Here is a 19257-nt window from a genome sequence, read left to right as displayed (position 1 = left end):
ATGCTGGAGTGAGTGAGTGACTGACTGCGCTAGTCACTGCGCTTCACACTGCCCTGACGTGGAGGTGTTTACGGAACCATGAATGCTTTTCCTCGAGTTACTAATGAGATGAATCGTTCATCACATTTAAGTCGTCCGAGATCTGAACTGACTCGTCGTCGTGTTATAAAATCACACAAAAGGTAAAATGATTGAAATACCCCACGTCTTCAATCTTTGACAAAAACCCTAGCTCTCCCAACCCCCATAGACTCGTTGTGTTTTTTTCTAATGTTAAAAAAAAATTTACCCCAAACATCAAGATAGGGATGCTAAAAACTGATGGATTTTTTAAAATAAAAATGAGAAATTACTTAAATGACTCTCATAGGAGGGGTTCTCTGTAAATAGTCCCTAAGTTTTGTGCACTAGCTTGATAGGACATTTGGTAAATTTTTTCTTTCTTAATGGTCTCTCGTTATTGACGAACTCACTACTTTTTTATTTACTGTCGACTTCACCACTTTTTATTTCTATTGAACTTGACAAATTTTTAATTATTGTCAAGTTCACCACTTTTTAAATAAAAAATGACGAACTCAACACTGGTAAAACCCACCTATTTTCCTACTTTATTACATGCATTTTCAAAATATTTAAAAAAAAAAAAAACTTGAAAATGGTTTTTTCTTTCTTAAATCATTTTTAATGGAATAGAGTCTTCGAAACTTGATTAAGATGTCAAAAATTCAATTTTTATATGAAAATGATGAGTTTGAATAATTAGAGTATTCAATCGTGAAAAATGTGAGAGATGAGGTCTAGGGGGCCATTTTAAAAAAATGTTTACTAAATGTCCTATCAAACAACCACTAAAAACTTAGGGACCATTTAGAAATAAACCCATCCTCAAGGGTCCTTTAAGTAATTTTTTCAAATAAAAATCATGGGGTCATTTAAAAACATTTATGGAAACAATTAGGATTTTTATTGTAAGTTGAAGATAAGGGAATTTTAGTTATTTTATGTTAGCCTCTCATGCAAGATTGAAAAACCCATCAAATTGAAAATACAACTCTAGGTATCCTTAATTTTCACTAGCACCTAAAGGGTACCTTGCAATCATATATAATTGGAGTGGATTTGAAGGTGACTCGATCATAAAACACATTGGAGCCAACTTAGTGAATGAACTCAAAAACTCAAGTGAGACATGCCAAAAACATTGAGTTGGGTTGAAAACTGTATTTCCACAAACCTTGATTTTTCTCCTAAGAATCTATCGTCTTCAAACTCTTCAACCTAATCCACTTAATCTTTAATTCATTTGTTTCAATCTCTTGAAGAAAATCCTTGATTTTTCCCCTAAATAATCATCGTCGTCAATCTCTTAAACTTCATTTTCAATCCATCGACTCCAACCCATTGAAGAAATTCCTTTTCCATGCAAAAAATCTGTCTTCTACTCTAAGGAGAGGTTTGGATTGTAAAACCCAATTATTGATTTTGATTATGAATTGCCAAAATTAAATTATAGAAACTGGTTTTCAGAAACCAAAATCTCATTTGAATAATAGTATTGTTATTGAAAATTGATCTTGTGGGAAAACAATTACTCGATTACACATCTTGAGATTGAAAATGAGAGTAAAAATACTTGTCCTAAAGATTGAAAACAATGGATTTTTGAAAAGAAAAGAAAAGTATTTTTTGAAAGAAGTTGAAAATGATGACTTTTAGGTCATTTTCAATTAGTTTTCAAATGAATTATACGTTAAAGAACATATTACAATTACCCAAAAAAACTATTATGATTTTGTAATTGAAGGCATTAAAATTTAAAGAGATCTTGCAATTATCTAAATTATCGAAAATTCGTCATATTTGAACCTATACATTTTAATTATGGCCCATTGATTGAGACGGGCTTTATGTGGGTTGGGTTTGGATTGTTGCAGATAAATTCCATGCTCCAAAATAAGTCTAAATGTTCCACATATTAAGTATTGGGCCCTGCAACCAAACAAATTAGTTTGGCCCACCAATAGTCCATCAAATCGAGATTCGTTAAAACCTGAGTTTATATAGCTCCGATTCGAAACTTATCAGAACAGTTCCGTCCAATCCAATCCTTATTGGATCAGTACCAAATCCACCCCATTCTAATCCATTCCCCACAAAAGTAAGCATGAATCAATTGGTGATATGTAGGGCTGACAATGGGTCGGTATGGGTCAAATGAAACAATTTCCATATCCTTATCCAATTCTATATTCGGTTATTCATATTTAATTTTTACCCACTTATTTTAAGAATATCCATAAACGGCTATTTATCCACTTTTTTAAATGATATCCATATCCGACTCTTACCCAAAGTTTAAGCAAATATCCAAGTCGGATATATATACCCAATTGTGAAGATGATTAAAAATTCTTAATTTTGGGTTATACATATATTTTATTATAAATTTATCATACTAAACTTGGATAAACAGATATTTGGATTGGATAGGACACATATCCATATCCAACCCTAAAAATGTTTGGATAAATTTACCCAACTTAATCGGATAAAAATCCATACCCGAATAAGACGAGTCGGATAAGCGGATATTATCCGACCCATTGCCACCCTAGTGATAAAGTGATACATACGGAGTGTACCGGGACACAATATCACGTGTACCGGGACGTAACATCACTCTTATGGACATTCTAATGACTAAATACTCCTCACTTCAGTCTCTGGAAGCATCGTATCGCCCTTGAGACAAAGGCCGAGAGCGTTTCTTCTGATACAAGCCTACAACAACACTGCCTAGAAACCACAGACAGAAGGACATTAAAGAGAGAAAGAGAGAGTTGGGAGAGAAGAAGAACAGAAGGCACAAGAAGCAGGTTCGTCGTCCATTTCAATTTATCTCTCAAAGTTAAGCAGAATCAATTACTCACAGAGGGTTCTTACAAAAACCCTAAAATTCTCACTAGAAAGAAGATCAAGTACGAGTCTTGATGCTCACTATATTCTATTTTCTCCACTTATTTAGTGTTATTTTACATTTAATTGTTAAACCCTAATTGTAAACTCATTTGATTCTATAACAGATGAGCAGAGGAGAACATCTAATGTAATCTGTGAAAAAGCTATTAAAGAGGATGGGATTATAGTCTAAAAGGGTATAGATTGAGTCAGAGAGACAAATTTGGTTAATTTGGGTGTTAAGGATCCATTATTAGAAGGCAGACTTACTTAGAATCTAACAGACAGAAAACTTATTTAGAAAATTTATCACAAATAAGAGATGATTCAGGGAGACAGTAAGGAAGGATAATTTTTTATCAGGTGGTTTTGATTTGTTTGATGCCCCCTTGAAGTTGTTGTATTAATTTTAATTTTTCAGTTATTTATTTTAATTTTGTTATTTTTCAGAAAGCTCGGGCGTCGATCCCCATCATTTTCATTTCCTCTGAATCATATTTGTTTATTTGTTGAATAAGACATCCTGGCCACTTAATACCCAATAATAGTAGATATTTTAGCCACATTTTCATTTCCTCCCTCGTGGGTGTGAGGGATTTTGATTTTCACCTTTGTGCATTTTCCTCTTAAATTCTTTCTTTGCTTATTCCTATACTCAATTAAAATTTTTTTTTTTTTGATCGGTAAAGATAAATTTATTGAAAGAAGAAAACGAGGGGGGTGGAGGGGACCAACCCAATACAGAAAAGAAACAAGACAAAAGAAAAGCAAACAACAATCAAAATACAAACTACAAATTACTCTCTCGACAAAGAGCAAACCCTATCCCATCTCACGACGAAATCTTCAAAGAAGACCCCCTTAAATTCCTTATAAAGTTTGCTCCAAGAGAACATAAGCTCCTTAGAAAGAATAGCTTGTATAATAACAAAAAATTAATTCATTAAAATTGTTATCGTAACCATGTTTTATTTTTAACTATATTTTCTAATCATTAGTCTTGTTTATCCCTTTGGGTATTTGTCAAAAAAGTTCATTCTATATTTTATTTCAAAAAAATTAGCATAGTGGAAGAGAAAAATTGGGATTAAAGTTGGATTTGAGACGAAATGGGCTTAGATACAGTTATTTATACAAAGGGAATCTTTAGTTGCCATTTGCAGGCCCTATCTGTATTTGCAATAACTTTTGAAAGATTATTATTTTCTACAAGTTTCACTATTGATTATAAAGCGAAGGAGAAAATTTTGATAAGAAATTTGAATGCATACTGATCTAGGTTAGCATGTTAATACACATTTTTGGATCATTTAAAAAAAAAAAAAATCATTCTCCAAAATATGGAATTCTAAGCTAAGTGGACAATTGTGAATAGAATACTTCCTAATAAATTTGCCCCCACAATCTACTAAAATGACCTCTCAACACAAAATAAGGTCTGGCTTTGACAAAATTCATTTTTTCGACGTCATACAATGTTTTGCTATAATACTAATTAAAAAGCATGTAATTGTCTTACAATTTGTCTAACTTTACATCATTTAAGATACATTGCCGAATCCATGAAGTCCACTTTTTAGGGTTGACCTAATTAACATTTGGTTCCTGTGAGTGGTCTCGCCAATCATATTTGTATATTTCAGACCGAGAAGTTTTGCTAATAAACTAGTAAAGGGAATGCGAACAATGACTTTTTATGTAATATTCGCTGTTCTCTTATTTAAAACAAAGAATTATTTGAATGTGAATCTTTTCTCTTGCCTAGGCGCCAGCTTAGGGCACATGCCATCATCTTTGGCTGATCATACTTGTGATGGTATATTGGTTTCAAATATTTATAGCTGTTTGTTGATTAAATATCCATTATCTTTGATTGACTTGTACGAAACAATCACCAATTCAACATCTTACATGCCTTGTTTTGTTTTATCAAATGTGTTATAATATTTGTTTAATTGTTTCTAACTATCAAAATTATTTATTAAATTTTGACATATTGACACAAAATATATTAAAATATTTTTGTTTCCACAAATATCGACACTAAATTCAATTGACCATTTCTTTTTGTACATATATCCGTGGAAACTACTCTTCATTTAACAAAATATTTCAGCTGAACAACAAATTTCAACTTGGAATAACCAAATTCCAGGATATAGAAAATAGAAATGGAAGATTGTTGTGGAAATATTTGATCAGTTGTAAATTTTGACAAAAAATATACTTTTTGAAAGTTATTTTTAATACTATTCATAAAATTTATAAAAATGATACAAATAAATGGTTTGTAGAAAAGGACTTGTAACTCACAAGTAATGTTCATCTATGAATAGAAATGAAGTATGATACTTAGGTATTTGGATATTACTTTATTCTGATGTATTTTAAGCATCTTAGCACTTAATATAAATAATCACATAAAATCTTCCTTGTTTTGATTATGTGGATAAATTAGTAATTTATTCATACATATTTAAAAAATAAAAAAAATATAATAAAGTGTGAATGTAGGTTTGTGACAGTAGGTATGAACTTAGTAAGTTGGTAGAGTATGTGAGTCATAGTACCACGGACCTGGGATCAAAACTCGGACTTCACCCTTATACCTCCAAAGAAAATAATGTGTGAAGGCATTACTTAATAGTTTGTTCATTTTAATAAGTGTTTTACATTTTAAGGTATTTAGTTAATTTGAAATTGTTATTTTGATGATTTATGTATATGATTTCATATTGGTTTTATCATTTCCTATAGTTTTAATGAAAGTATACAAAATTTTCATCATTCGCATATTTCCATTATTTCCATGAAAGCTATATTAATTTCCATGCTGATCGAAATATTTCCATTTCCAAGTTGACTGAGATAGGTACTGTAACCAAAATTTAATACATTGCTTTAAATGGAGCAATCTTTTACTGAAAAGTCATTTAAATGATGTGGATCCTATATTTTAAAAGAAAAAATTGGTCTTTATCCACATTTATTTCCTCTTTTTATTCGAGGTTATTATGTTCTTAATATTTTGATCTATAATACTCAATTTGCAGGAGGCCACTAAGGACTCAACTTCCGGATAAGCCCTTTTCATCTACAAAAAAATTTTGGATGGCGATTATATCTTGTGGAAGTACATGGGTAGCCCGGTGGGGAGTTCAGCCTCAGTTTATGTTAAGATCTTCCATCACAAACAAAATTCTGGTGTCCCAAAATGGGTGAGTGATGCCTCAATGGTTTTATACTTCTGACTCTCCAATTTTAATTCCATGAACAAAAAGTAACACTAAAGAGTGTAACGATCGCTCGTACTAAAAAAATATAATACCACCTTAAGACTAGCAGTGGAGGAATAAGTTTATCATATAGAGGGAGAAATGGAAATAGGGAAGAAGTTGCCAGTGAGATCCTCTCTCACTTGGTCGTACTCTTATATTTTTGTTTTTGGGGTTTTGCCCCTTACTTAATTTCATTTACTGACTAAACCCACTCCCCCAAAAAAAGGAAAGGAGGGAAAAGGAAAAAAGGAAAGAGAAGGGATATAATCTGCATTTTCACTGGGAGGTGGGTACTTGGAATCTTTTCCATCCAGGATCCATATTCCATGATTTAGATCTGACGTAGAAGCGCTTGTAGATTTTGGATCTCCATGTCATGCATGTTTACATAGTGTATACAAGGACTGATCTTGGATGATATCCCATAGATTTAAGTCCAGCCTTAGTCAATATGGAATTGCAGAGATTTTCAATGGAAAGAGCACTCATTGCAAGAAGTTATCTTGTCCTCAATAGGATTTATTTTTGTGAAGACTAAAATCTTTGATGAATTTAAATGGGTCTTCTGTGAGAATTTTATGTTCAAATGGGATGAATTATGTGCCAACTGATTACATCTTTGTTGTTTTTTTGCTGCCCTTTTATTTCCCATTTGTTTTCCTCTTCACTTTGTAGGGTGGCCATCTTGGCTTCCCATTTCTCCCTTTTTGTTTAATAAATTTATACTTATGAAAAAAGGACCTTATTCTAAGTTCCAAACATGTCAAAATGTGTATGAAACAGTTGGATCTTGGGTCTGACCTGCACCAGTTGATGCCCTAATTCCTGGTTCATTTTCTGTCAATGATATTTCAAGATTTAATGGTAATGTCCAATCTATGTTCTCTTGGGAGCACATTTTCATTTATGTCATTGGGTACAAGTCCATACTATAGACCTATAACTAGAAAATTTTCTTATAAACTGATTCGGGAAAATTTTCTGAATTAGAAAAGTATTAATCGCTGTTGGCATCGTCTTGTCTCTTGGTTTTGTTTTCCAGACTCTCCAGTGCACATTTACTGTTCCGTTCTGTTCTCTCTGTCACTTGTGAATGGTTGAATTTTTTTGGATATGTAAGTCCAGAATACTAGATTTATGCAATTAAGATTAACTTTTCATATTTATCATCATTCCGTATGCAGTGTTTCAAGCAAGATGAGATGTTTAGCTTCAACAAGTTCAAACTTGTTTTCTCAAGACTCCTTGCATGCATTGTTTAGTATCGGATCATCCCTAAATCCACAGTGCCGCAGGGGAGCTCGGCTTATTGTTAGAGCTGATAGCAGTGTGAGCATATACATTTTGGCTTCCCTTTTGCTTCATTATAAGAACATGCTGTAAGCAATATTTGGTGTCCACGCACACACACACACATGCACACGCACACACACCCACCCACGCCCATGCACACACTGATCCCTGACATCCACATCTTTGCATCTAGTAATGTCATGTACTAACTTATCCTGTACAGGATTACTATTCTGTTCTTGGGGTATCAAAAAATGCCAGTAAATCTGAAATTAAGAGTGGTGAGTACAGTTTTCTGATCCCTTTGTGTGCAACACAGTTATTTAATTTTGTGTATGTGATTGTCTTTCCTAAGTTTTTTTATGTTCCTTTTAAGAATCAGTTCTCTTACACTAAAGTTTAACTGGGATTTGGGATATAAATGCATCAGATGTCAATGGGAAAGGGATTGCTTAGATGTGATCTCTGTTAGTGCAAGTTTTCCCTGCTATACTTTTTATTTTTATTTTTTGTATTGGATATTCTGTTTTCTTCCTTTTCATTTATGAACTTCCAAAGGCCTATTTCAATTTTGTTCTCTATATGTTCTCATCTTCAATCCAGTTGTTACCTTGCCTTCAGGGGGAAAAGGGAAAAAAAAGAAAAGAAAAGAAAAAGAGAGGACAGACAGTCCCCTCTATCTCAATTATTATTATTATTATCATAGGTCACATTCCTCTGTTATAGTTTAGTCTACGACTTCTTAGTAATACAAAATCTCATTTCTTTTGTGTTAGGAAAGGATCACTTTAAGAGTTTTGTTTTTTTAATACCCATTTGGCTGTTGAGCTATTTTATAACTTGATGATTATCCCAATTTTTTTTACTGCTTCTGAAATCGCTTTCTGCTGTTGCATACCGTAAAGATGGTTATTTTTTAATCTCCATTTACAAAATCTTTAATACTGGCTTCCTCTCAAGTTCTCATAATATTTCACTAAATTGAAAAGGGCTCGCTTATCTGGATGTCTATCACAAGTATCTCATGTAACTACATTATCTTTTGATATTTTTGTTGACTCTTTTGAAGAGGATAAGCCTTTCAGATTTTTGTCAGAAACAGCGTATATCCCCAGATTTTTTTTTCTTCTGAAGTTTTTCCCAATGTTTTGTAGAAAGATTGGTGATTTCCTGACTCCATATTTATAATATTTAAGTTTTCTAATTATTTTGATATATATATATATATATATATATATATATATATATATTTTTTTTTTTTTTTTCTTTTCCTCAAATTTCCCAATGAATCCCTTAAAAAGGAACATCAGACCAGCAGTTTAACCACCCCTGGATTTTTTTTCCTTGACAAAATTCCAAGGAAATTTGTGGTTATTCTCTCTATATTTATTTAGTTGTTAGTGCATCCTTCCTGAATTCCTTTACCGAGTCCAGAAGAAACTGTTCTTTGTGTGAATATTTCTTTGTCCAGAATATCAACATTAGATGAGCATGGAAGTGTTTTAATATCTCTTTAATGAAGCTGTTGATATTACAATAAGCTGCAATTATTCTTTGATTAATATGACCTTAATGGTACCATGATTTGGATCTTACAGCTTATCGGAAACTTGCTAGGAGTTATCATCCAGATGTAAACAAGTGAGTTAATTGCTAGTTTATTGTTTGCATATTTTGTGTTCAAGATATTTTGGTTGTCGGATGCTTTGGGTAGCAATATCACTGACAGTGATCTCTTCTTGACTGGCCATTTTAATATTCTCTTGTTTTTTTTCTTCGATATACTACAAGAAGGAAATATCAGGGAAGTTATGTATGTTAGTTAGAAACAAATGGACAAATCAATTCTATTTTCATAATTGTTAATGATATTCTTACCTTTCTTTATGTGCCTTTTTCATTTGTGTTTGCTATGAATATATTTCCTGCATTTCATCATAAAGTCATGACCTTGACTTGGCCTCTACTGATGGTCAAGTCGATCACTTACCACCAATTCAAGTCACTGTTCCATTGTTCTTGATGTTCTAATTTCAACCACTACTTGATACTGATTTGGAGTGCCAAGAGTTCTCTACTTAAGTGGGTTTGCTTCTAAGGCCAACTCCAGGGCATTTTCTTAAATGCTGCCGTGGATTCAGAGGTCACTTTGAACCTAAAAGAGATGACACAGCAGTCACAGATTAACACTGGTCAATTCTGGTACTTTTATTGGCTGGATTATATGATGGAAATAATGAAGAATATACAAAATAGTTGAAAAATTGGAAATTGATGATAAGGGCCATTGTTTAGTTGAAGAACGCTCTTAGTAGTTTATGGAAGACGTGGCCATTTTCATGGTCAAGTTAAGCTCTTGATAAGTCTCAACAAATTGATGCAGTTAAAAATTTAGATCTCGTACAAAGACTGAAGATCAAGTCTTCTTAGGCCTCAACAAACAGGTGCGGGGAAAGAGGTCCATGTTCTCAAATCCCACGATGTATAGGTGTAGTTGATGCTTAATGGATACTCAGACATCCAATTAGGAAGCTATTAGATGCGATGAAGAGCTCGTTAAGAGAGTTACAACTATTTAAATGATTTTTTAGCAAATTTGGATGGTTTAGATGTTTTACTTATGCATGTGGTTTGCGAGTGATTGTTTGCAACCGAAGGGATTAGTCCTTCCTTGTCAGGGTTGGGACAACCTCTGTTAATAAAAAATAATATACTAGAAGTGTCAAAAATTAAAGGCATTATTAGAAAAATATTATTATGTTATTATAGGTTAATGGTTAGGATTTATTTCTTAGGTCTTAATTAGGTTTTAAGATTTTTTTTTCCTATAAATAGTTGGTTAATGAGAACATGTTAGGAGACTTGATTGATTAATGATCTTTTGATAGCTTTTGAAGCTCTGCTAACATTGGTTAGCCTTGGTGTTCCTTAGGGTTCACTTGTAGAGACTGGCTTGTTGTTTTATTTGTCCACCTTGGAAGGCTATTTTCAGTCTTCTAACAGGGTTTTCTGGTTTTACATAAAATGAGCATCATTAGGTGTCATAGTAAGTTTCTTCCTAAGCAATGTGTGATGATCAACAAATTGAAGCAAATGCAATCAACATAAAGAGATGGATTAGAAGGACGCAAGCGAGGCTTGGATTATATACGAATATCCCATATATGATGACTATGACAACACATCGTCTATTATCATTCAAATCTTCCTCATACCATCCATTATTTGGCTATCGTTCATTGATCACGAGTAACCACGAAGTTCAACACATAAATTATCCGGTGAAGACAACCAATCTCCAAAAAATTTAGGGTCACTTTTTTAAGAGGGTAACTTGTGCTGTAAAAATAAAAAGAAAATAAAATCTCGTGTGATGGTCGATGATTAATAGTCTTCTTAGGCCTTGACGAACATATGCACAATGGTCCCAAATCGCCAAGCCTAGATATCACAATATCTAATGGAGTAACTTTTTTACTCAGACATCCTGTTGGGAAACTGTTAGAATTGTTGGAAAGCTCACTCGAAGCCTACAACAACTTTTTCATGACTTTTGGATAGATATTGAGGTTTTGGATGTTAAAAATGATGAATTTTTTTGTACATTGGAAGTGACGGACCTTGCTTGTTGCTCATATGGCTCACCTGAAGAACAAGACCTACAAATCCAAGGCCACATTTGATAGGGTTGGAAGTTTCAAGAGGGACTCAATTTTGGTGAGGATCTCAACGTGTGGTATTTTAGACGTCAACCTTATAGATGTTTTTGGATCCCAAATGGGATGCTAATTTGTAGCCTAGACTATTAAGGCTCTCTTTGTGTTGGTTAGTTAGCTTGACCACCAAATATTTTCTTTTCATATTAATAGAATTATATTACATCTTTGAAAAAATAAAATACAAATAAAAATAAAAATAAAAATAAAAATAAAAATTCTGAGCACTGCCAAGTTTGTCAGTGTTGGAGATAATTGCGGCAATAGAGAAATTTTTTCATGCAGCATATACAAAGGACCAAGTATGCTCTTTAGTTGAAGAATATTCCTTCATGGTATTCTATCTCTGCTTCTCTGATTAATTTATCTTTATATTACCCTGATAGGTTTGTTGTTTTAGTTGCCTACTTTTATTCATGGGGAGTAACATTTTTGTTCTACATTGCAGAGAACCTGATGCAGAGCAAAAATTTAAGGCTATTAGCAATGCCTATGAGGTGATAGTCTAGTTTCAACTTATTCTTGTTGATTCATGGTTGAGCCAAGGCAGGTCTGCTAGACTCGGTTGACTTAACACATATAACATGTTCTGCAGGTCTTGTCGGATGATGAGAAACGATCCTTATATGACAAGTATGGAGAGGCTGGTCTGAAAGGCGCTGGTATGGGCATGGGGGTGAGTTCCTTTCCAGTTCTTTCTCTGTTTATCTTAATATCTTCACCATATAGTTTCTAACAGAGGAGATTCTTCCCCGTGACAGGATTTCAGCAACCCGTTTGATCTCTTTGAGTCATTATTCGAGGGCATGGGAGGTATGGGCGGCATGGGCATGGGTGGAGGCAGAGGTTCAAGAAATAGAGCAATGGAGGGTGAGGATGAAGTTTACAATCTCGTCTTGAATTTCAAGGAAGCAATTTTTGGGGTAGAAAAAGAGATTGAGATAACCCGGCTCGAGAGCTGTGGCACATGTAATGGGTCAGGTGCTAAACCCGGAACCACCTCGTCCAAATGCAGCACGTGTGGGGGGCAAGGTCAGGTTGTCTCGTCAGCAAGGACCCCGTTGGGAATCTTTCAGCAAGTAACGACGTGCTCGGCTTGTGAAGGAACGGGGGAACTGTCCACACCTTGTAACACATGTGGTGGGGATGGACGAGTTAGGAGGACAAAGCGAATAAGTCTGAAAATTCCGGCGGGTGTGGACTCGGGTAGCCGTTTGAGGGTCCGATCGGAAGGTAATGCTGGAAGGAGAGGTGGGGGTCCGGGAGACCTTTTTGTTATTATTGATGTTATCCCGGATCCCGTGCTCAAACGTGATGACACCAACATACTCTACACGTGTAAGGTGTCTTACATTGATGCAATCTTAGGGACAACAATGAAGGTTCCAACAGTGGATGGCATGGTTGATTTGAAGATCCCAGCTGGGACTCAGCCTGGCACGACGCTTGTGATGGCAAAGAAAGGTGTGCCTCTACTCAATAAAAGCAACTTGAGGGGTGATCAGTTGGTACGCGTGCAAGTTGAGATACCGAAAAGGTTGAGCAGTGAAGAGAGGAAGCTGATTGAAGAGCTCGCCAACCTCAACAAAGTGAAGACTACAAATGCTAGAAGATAGCTATGGTGATGCCAGCACTTTCAGGGAGTATCTCTTGAACATTCCTTATTTATTCTCTCTCATCTGTAAGAGTGATTGAATTATTAATGGCCATGCAAAAGGGTAAGATTTACATATACTGTATTCTCAATAAGGTTTCATGGGGGGCGAAATCATTGGAATAGTAGGCGAAATCATTGGAATAGTAGGTTTATTTGTGTAAGTTTTGCACTGTAATATTGCTATATTCAGGAGAAGAGGCTTTCCTTGAGCTGCTTTTAATCCGTCTCTTTCCAGAGTGGCTGTTGTGGTCGAAATGATTGCGAAACGGGAATGGGTAACAAAAATAGAAATTGGACAGTAACAGAATGGCTTTGGTTCTCTTTATTGACCGATCTAGATCTTAGTTGTTGAATTTGCTCCTATACTGATAAGAATTGATCCATTTTGTGGTTTGGTTCATTTTGGATTGGTGGATTATAGTGAATTGTGAGCTTAATGGTAGGGAGTTAAGTGAATTTAATAGAGATACATTTATATTAGAGCTTGGGTGCATAATTATGGCACGGTCATCCTCTTTGGGGGTTAAGGGGTAACAGAGGAAAGACAATAAAGTTTTGAAGGTATTATTGGAAAAGGAGTAGAAGGGTAAATGCAATAAAGTTGGAGGGGTGTTATTGAAAATGAAAAGAGAAGAGAATAAAGTTGGAAGGATATTATTGGAGGGGTAGAAGAGAAAATATGATAAAGTTAGAGGGATATTCTTGAAAAGGAAAGAGAGACAAGGGAATAAAATTGAAATTATTTCTTGAGGATGCTCGCATGATTGAATCTGAACCCCTCTCTACAGGGGATAAACATTGGGGAAAGATTACCGTTGTGTTTTATTGTAGGGAAAATTACTTAAAGGACTTTGGCGGAGGAATTTCTTTCTAATTAGTCCCCAAGTTTTAGAATTTTTCTTGATAGTTCATTTAGTAAAATTTTTATTTCTAATCAATCCTTGAATCCCACTTTAAACATCACTTATGATTAAAATGTCGAAACTGCCATAATCTTTCTAATTCACCATTTTCGTCCAAAGAAAAATTGAAGTTTTGGTGTTCTAGTCGAGTATCGGAAACTTCATTCCAATGGAAAGGATTTGAGAAGGAAGAAGAAATGATTTTTTCAAATTTTTTTTGCTTCTTTTTTGGAAGAAAATTGATCAAAGATGGTTCTTTTGGTTTGAAATCAATCTACACAAGTTGCGAAAAGAAATTTGATTTTACAGAGTATTCTTGGATTAATATTATATGAATCTTGATAGGATATTAATAGGGATTACATCAACCAAGATAAATAAATTAAGCCTAATGTAAATATTCTAATTTATTAATATTTCTTAATGTAGAATAGCCTAATTGATATTGCTACATATATTATTCTTCAACACTACCTTCCTTTTGAGATGAGATACATTGATATGATACAATGTATCTCATGTAGTATAACATGTTGCATCTAGTTCTCAAACAATGTATGTAAAATATTAGGGTTCTTTTCTTCAAAATTTTGCTTTGTTTTTGGATGAAAATCGATCAAGGATGGTTCTTTTGGTCTGAAATCATCTACACAAGTTGTTATGCCAAGTTTTTAGTCGATTTTTCCATGTATTTTAGTTGGAGAAACTCAAAAAACAAAAAATGAGTGGGTTTTACAAGTGTCGAGCTTACCGTTTTTTATTTTCGGTTCAACATTATTATTGTCAAGTTTGACATTTTTTTTTAAATTGTGAAACTCAACAATAAATAGTTGAGAGTTCAACAATAAATAAAATTGGTGAGTTCGACAATAAATAAAAATTGATGAGTTTGACAATAAATAAAATCGGTGAACTCGACAATAAATAAAAATTGAGGAGCTCGACAATAAATAAAAAGTGTTAAGAGTTGACAATAGAAAGTGGTGAGCTAGACATTGTATAAATTTTTTTGAATCTCAGCTTCATTCTTTATTGTTTGTTATAAATCATCGAAATAAGTTGAAAAATACATCTAAACGTTCACACTTAGAAATATATCATTTTCATTTGTCATTCATGATAAAAAATCGTCGGAAATGATTGGAATCATTGTTGGAAAATTTAAGTATGTGAAGAAGATGAAAAATGGGTAATTGGATATTTCAAAAAATATTATATCTTGAGATGAGGTTGAGAGATCATTAAAAAATAAAAAAATTTACTAAATAGACTATCAAACAACAGCCCAAAACTTAGGGACTAATTACAAAAAGATCCCTCCACTAGGGTCTTTTAAGTAATTTTCCATTTATTAAATATACTAAAGTTTGCCTGGGCATATCCACATCTTCTATGGTGTAGAAGAGAAAAGATAAAGTGGAGGGGTATCATTAAAAATGATAGTAGATGAAAAACAATATAATTAGAGGGAAATTCTTGGAAAGGGTGGTAGAGAAGGAAAGTGAATAAGCTTGGAAGGCTATTATTAGAATGAAGAGAAGAGGAAATGTAATAAAGTTAAGAGTTGTCATCGAGATTAATAAAGAAATTAAATCCTAACCCCTTTTTATGTGGGGGATAAAGAAAATGAGGTCTATCATTGTGTTTTATTATACATACAGACTCACAAACATGAGCACATATCTCAATTGAGAAATGTGAAAAAAAGAACAGGTGTTTCCGACGATATAATTTGTGCTAAGTGGCCTTTAAGGGAAAAAATTGTGAGTACTTTTTTTTTTTGCCATTTTCTGGGGCCACCAAACCAAGTGAAATGCCAATGATCAAAGGAAGGTGGAGAATAATTATCAAGAAAAGCAGAAAATCGTGAAGGAAAAGCGTGACGATAATATGTTATAAAGTATATAGATTACAGGGTGATTTAAACATGTCTCCCTACGTTTTGCTGAATATTAGAGATACCCCCTATATTTTGAAATTGATGACATGCATCCCTTGACCTTAGTCTTCCAAATAGACTAAGGGGAAAAGATTCAAATGCCCTCATTTGCAACCTCTAGTAAAAAATCAAGATTTTTCTTCTTATAATCAGTCATCTTCAACCTCCATAATCTATCTACTCAACTTAATTTTCAATTCATCGTTTTCAACCTAGAAGTAACTCTTTACATAAAACCTTATATTTTCTATCCAAAATCCTATAATTTTCAATTTTCCCAAAAATCTTATTTATTTTTTCCTTCCTAAAATGAGTCACCTTCTAGTTATACAACATCTAGGGTAACTTTAATATATTGAACTTTACTTTAATCCATCATTTTTTACCTTGTCTTCTTTGAAAAAAATCCTAGATTTTTCAAATCAAAATTTCATCATTTTATACTTGCTCAAAAATTCTATCTTGTCTTGAGATTTGAAGGTTGAAGATTTGAAATAAATAAAATCTAAAGTGAGGGTTAAATTATTTATCCAAAGAAAAGAGGTTGAAGATGATTGATTTTTAGAAGAAAAATCTGGATTTTTTTATTAGAGGTTGAAGATAAGGGCGTTTGAATCTTTTTTCCCTCGGTCTATGTCATCATTTGAAAAAATAATAGGTATCTCTAATATTCAGCAAAACATAAGGGGGCACGTCTAAATCATCCTAAATTTTATTATATATTTGTTGAGATATATAAAGTTCATTTAGATTTTGTATATAAAATGGAGTTTGTCCTGATTTAGACATGATTTAAATGTTAATACATCTGATTTGGATATTAATGTTAAGATTTAATAAAACTTGATCCAATAATCTGATACTTATTGAATTAATCCCAGATCCAATTCTTACTGGATTGACATCATGATAAAAAACTATGAATCCGATTCTTACAATATATGTAAATTATCAATAGGGTTGAGTTCGATAACTCATGAAAAAACCACATGATCCCAGCTGTCTAAACAAAAAATCCAATGCTTGGGATAAGTATCCCAACCAAGTCCCATTCGAGAGGGGCATCGGTATCAGGATGGCCGCACTTTCCTATCTTGGCTCCGAGTTGGTAGCTGCTAGTTACCTCGCTGACATCTTTTCTACCCTCGGTCGACAGGCCTTTTCTACCCTAGTGCAATACTATGAATCCCGACCATTGGATTTCATGTTTTACAGTCAAGATCGATCGTGTGTTCTCTCATGAATCATTCTTCACTGAATGTCGTTGACTTAAGCCGATCCTAGCTTATTAATATACATCACTTTTATATTTTCAAACATAATATTATTGCATTGGATCCCTATCGGGTTGGGATATTATTAATCAAAAGCCAATTGGATTAGTCATCAAATCTGGTCTTTATTGGAACCTAAATCCTTGATCCAAGATCTGAGGTTATTGGGTTGGAATGGATCACGTTTTGGTACAAGTTCTCAGCACAAAAAATAATGAGAAAAAGCTTATATTCACTATGTGAAAATTAGAAAATTCAACAGAAAAAATTGATGGGCCAAGGCCCAGTAATTTTAGAAACTGAATTTTGACAGTCTAGGACCATCAAAATTCTTGATGTTCTCAGATTGGTTGGCTTAGAGTTGTTGAATTTCTTCCATCCTTCATTAATTTGACAATTTCGATCTGTCGAAAAAAAAAAAAAAATTGACAACAAAGAATTTGACCCCTTGGTCCGTCAAATTTTATGAAATTTGACAGCCTTGGCCGTCAAATTTGGGCTTTTATCACATTGTGATTGGTAGGTCCCACATGCTTCTAGCATTAATTATTTTAGCTATCTTTCTAACTGTACAACCATCTCTCTCTCTCTCTCTCTCTCACTTATATATGGGATTGACTAGTCTTGGGGTGAAGGTGGTTTGAAATCCAAAGCAGACAATATTATAACATTGGCATGGTTTCACAACCCACTGTGGTGTGGTCTTTGCTAAGTTGAGACTCTATGGGCCACAGAAATTAAGGGACGCTCTTTTGATTCTCAAAAAGAGAGGAGATGCATGCAGGAGACAATAATGAGATGATTAACTAATGTTGTTGTCCTTCAACCAACACATTCTCTAGCTACACCACCCTATTCTCAATATTTTTCCTTTCTTGTAAGTTATTATTTATAACTTTTCTAATTATATTTGAGAGCGTAACATGCATGTAGATTAGGTGAGTAGTCACCTTCCCTAGGTTGTCAATGGATTGGGTCGGGCCTGAAATCCCTTAACTTAATTAAAAGAGTCGACACGATAAGATATAGGATCAATACTTTTGAATCAATCATGGATCCGATTGTTTTGGATATATATATCTGATCATATATTAGAAAATATATAAATTATATCAAGTACATGAGTATGTATTAGGGGTGCAACTTTGTTCGGTTTGATTTGGGTTGAGGTCAAATTGGAACTGAACTGACATAAGTCGTTTCCACTATATAAAAACTAGAATCGAACAAAATTCCATTGGAACCAAACTAACCCAAACCAAACTAAAGTTGGTTTGGTTTGGTTCGGTTCAATCAGTTGCCAATATCCTATAAATTGTAAGTACCATTTTTTAATGAAAAAAAAAAAATATAATAAACATTAAATTTCATACAATAAATCACTAATCTATCCATAAAAAGTCATTAGTTTATCTATAAAAGATCATTAATTTATGTCCTATACAGGCTTGATTTGAGAGCCGAACCAAGTTGATCGGTTCTCCATTTTTGTAACCCGGAACTAAACCGTAACTGGTTCCAAATCGAACCAAATCACTCCAAAGCTATCGGTTTGGTTTGGTTCGATTCTCAGTTTGAACCGGACCGAATTACAACCCTAGCATATACATCCTCATCTTGATCATCGTCCTTTATATGAATTTTGTTCCTTCATTCAATTTTGTCCAAAGTCATGTCTTCTAGTTATTGTAAATGTCTTAATTTCTCTTCTCACTACCTAAATTCATGTTAGTGTTACTTTCATGCTTTTAGAACCTTCAATATTTTGTTCAGCCTAATTGAGATTGTAATCGGCTTTCATTGCAGATGATCGAAATATTTCAATTGACTTTCTCTTAGTTTATAATCTTTTGAGATTTGAGATTACTATATTTTTAAAATGTGCATCTAAAATCTATATTATTTATGGAATTGGATTTGATCCAAATATATATCCTATTCAAACCCATGCCAATTGTTATCAACTTGGGGTTTGGATCCTTCATCGAGAGCCGATCATTAAGGACCCAATCCAATTACTACCTACCATTGTTCTATACCCCATCTGATTTTCCAATATGATCCGAATCCGATCCATTGACAACCTTAACCCTTCCGAATTTGGTTACAACGTACTGCGGTTAATTCACGAATAAAGTAGAATAATATCAAGATTAACCCTATTAAATGTGGCTTGAATTTTATCATAAGTAACCTATAATTGGAGATTATATGTGAGGCCTAGTTTGGTTAAGGTT

The 19257-nt window shown here is 33.6% G+C and overlaps 1 protein-coding gene across 3 annotated transcripts; it reads left to right on the top strand.

The window, feature by feature from the left end:
* The first annotated feature begins 2711 nt into the window (after window positions 1–2711).
* Window positions 2712–13127, top strand: LOC147409526 (chaperone protein dnaJ A7A, chloroplastic-like). Of its 3 annotated transcripts, none has more exons than XM_086429903.1 (9): window positions 2712–2879; window positions 3087–3324; window positions 6015–6179; window positions 7424–7568; window positions 7756–7813; window positions 9131–9173; window positions 11697–11745; window positions 11844–11924; window positions 12010–13127. In XM_086429903.1, exons 3-9 carry the CDS (start codon window positions 6073–6075, stop codon window positions 12862–12864), a joined length of 1338 nt encoding a protein of 445 aa, XP_086286029.1. In that variant the 5' UTR covers window positions 2712–2879; window positions 3087–3324; window positions 6015–6072; the 3' UTR covers window positions 12865–13127. The 3 variants fall into 3 exon arrangements, with proteins under 3 accessions (XP_086286029.1, XP_086286022.1, XP_086286034.1); XM_086429908.1 differs by lacking the exon at window positions 2712–2879 and adding an exon at window positions 2960–2981; XM_086429896.1 differs by lacking the exon at window positions 3087–3324 and having other exon boundaries at window positions 2713–2879.
* The last annotated feature ends 6130 nt before the right edge of the window (window positions 13128–19257 follow it).

Source organism: Akebia trifoliata, chromosome 2 (assembly GCF_017979445.1).
Source record: "Akebia trifoliata isolate Shusen 1 chromosome 2, ASM1797944v1, whole genome shotgun sequence".
NCBI classification, from domain to species: Eukaryota; Viridiplantae; Streptophyta; class Magnoliopsida; order Ranunculales; family Lardizabalaceae; genus Akebia; species Akebia trifoliata.
This window is presented reverse-complemented; position numbering and strand designations above follow the sequence as displayed.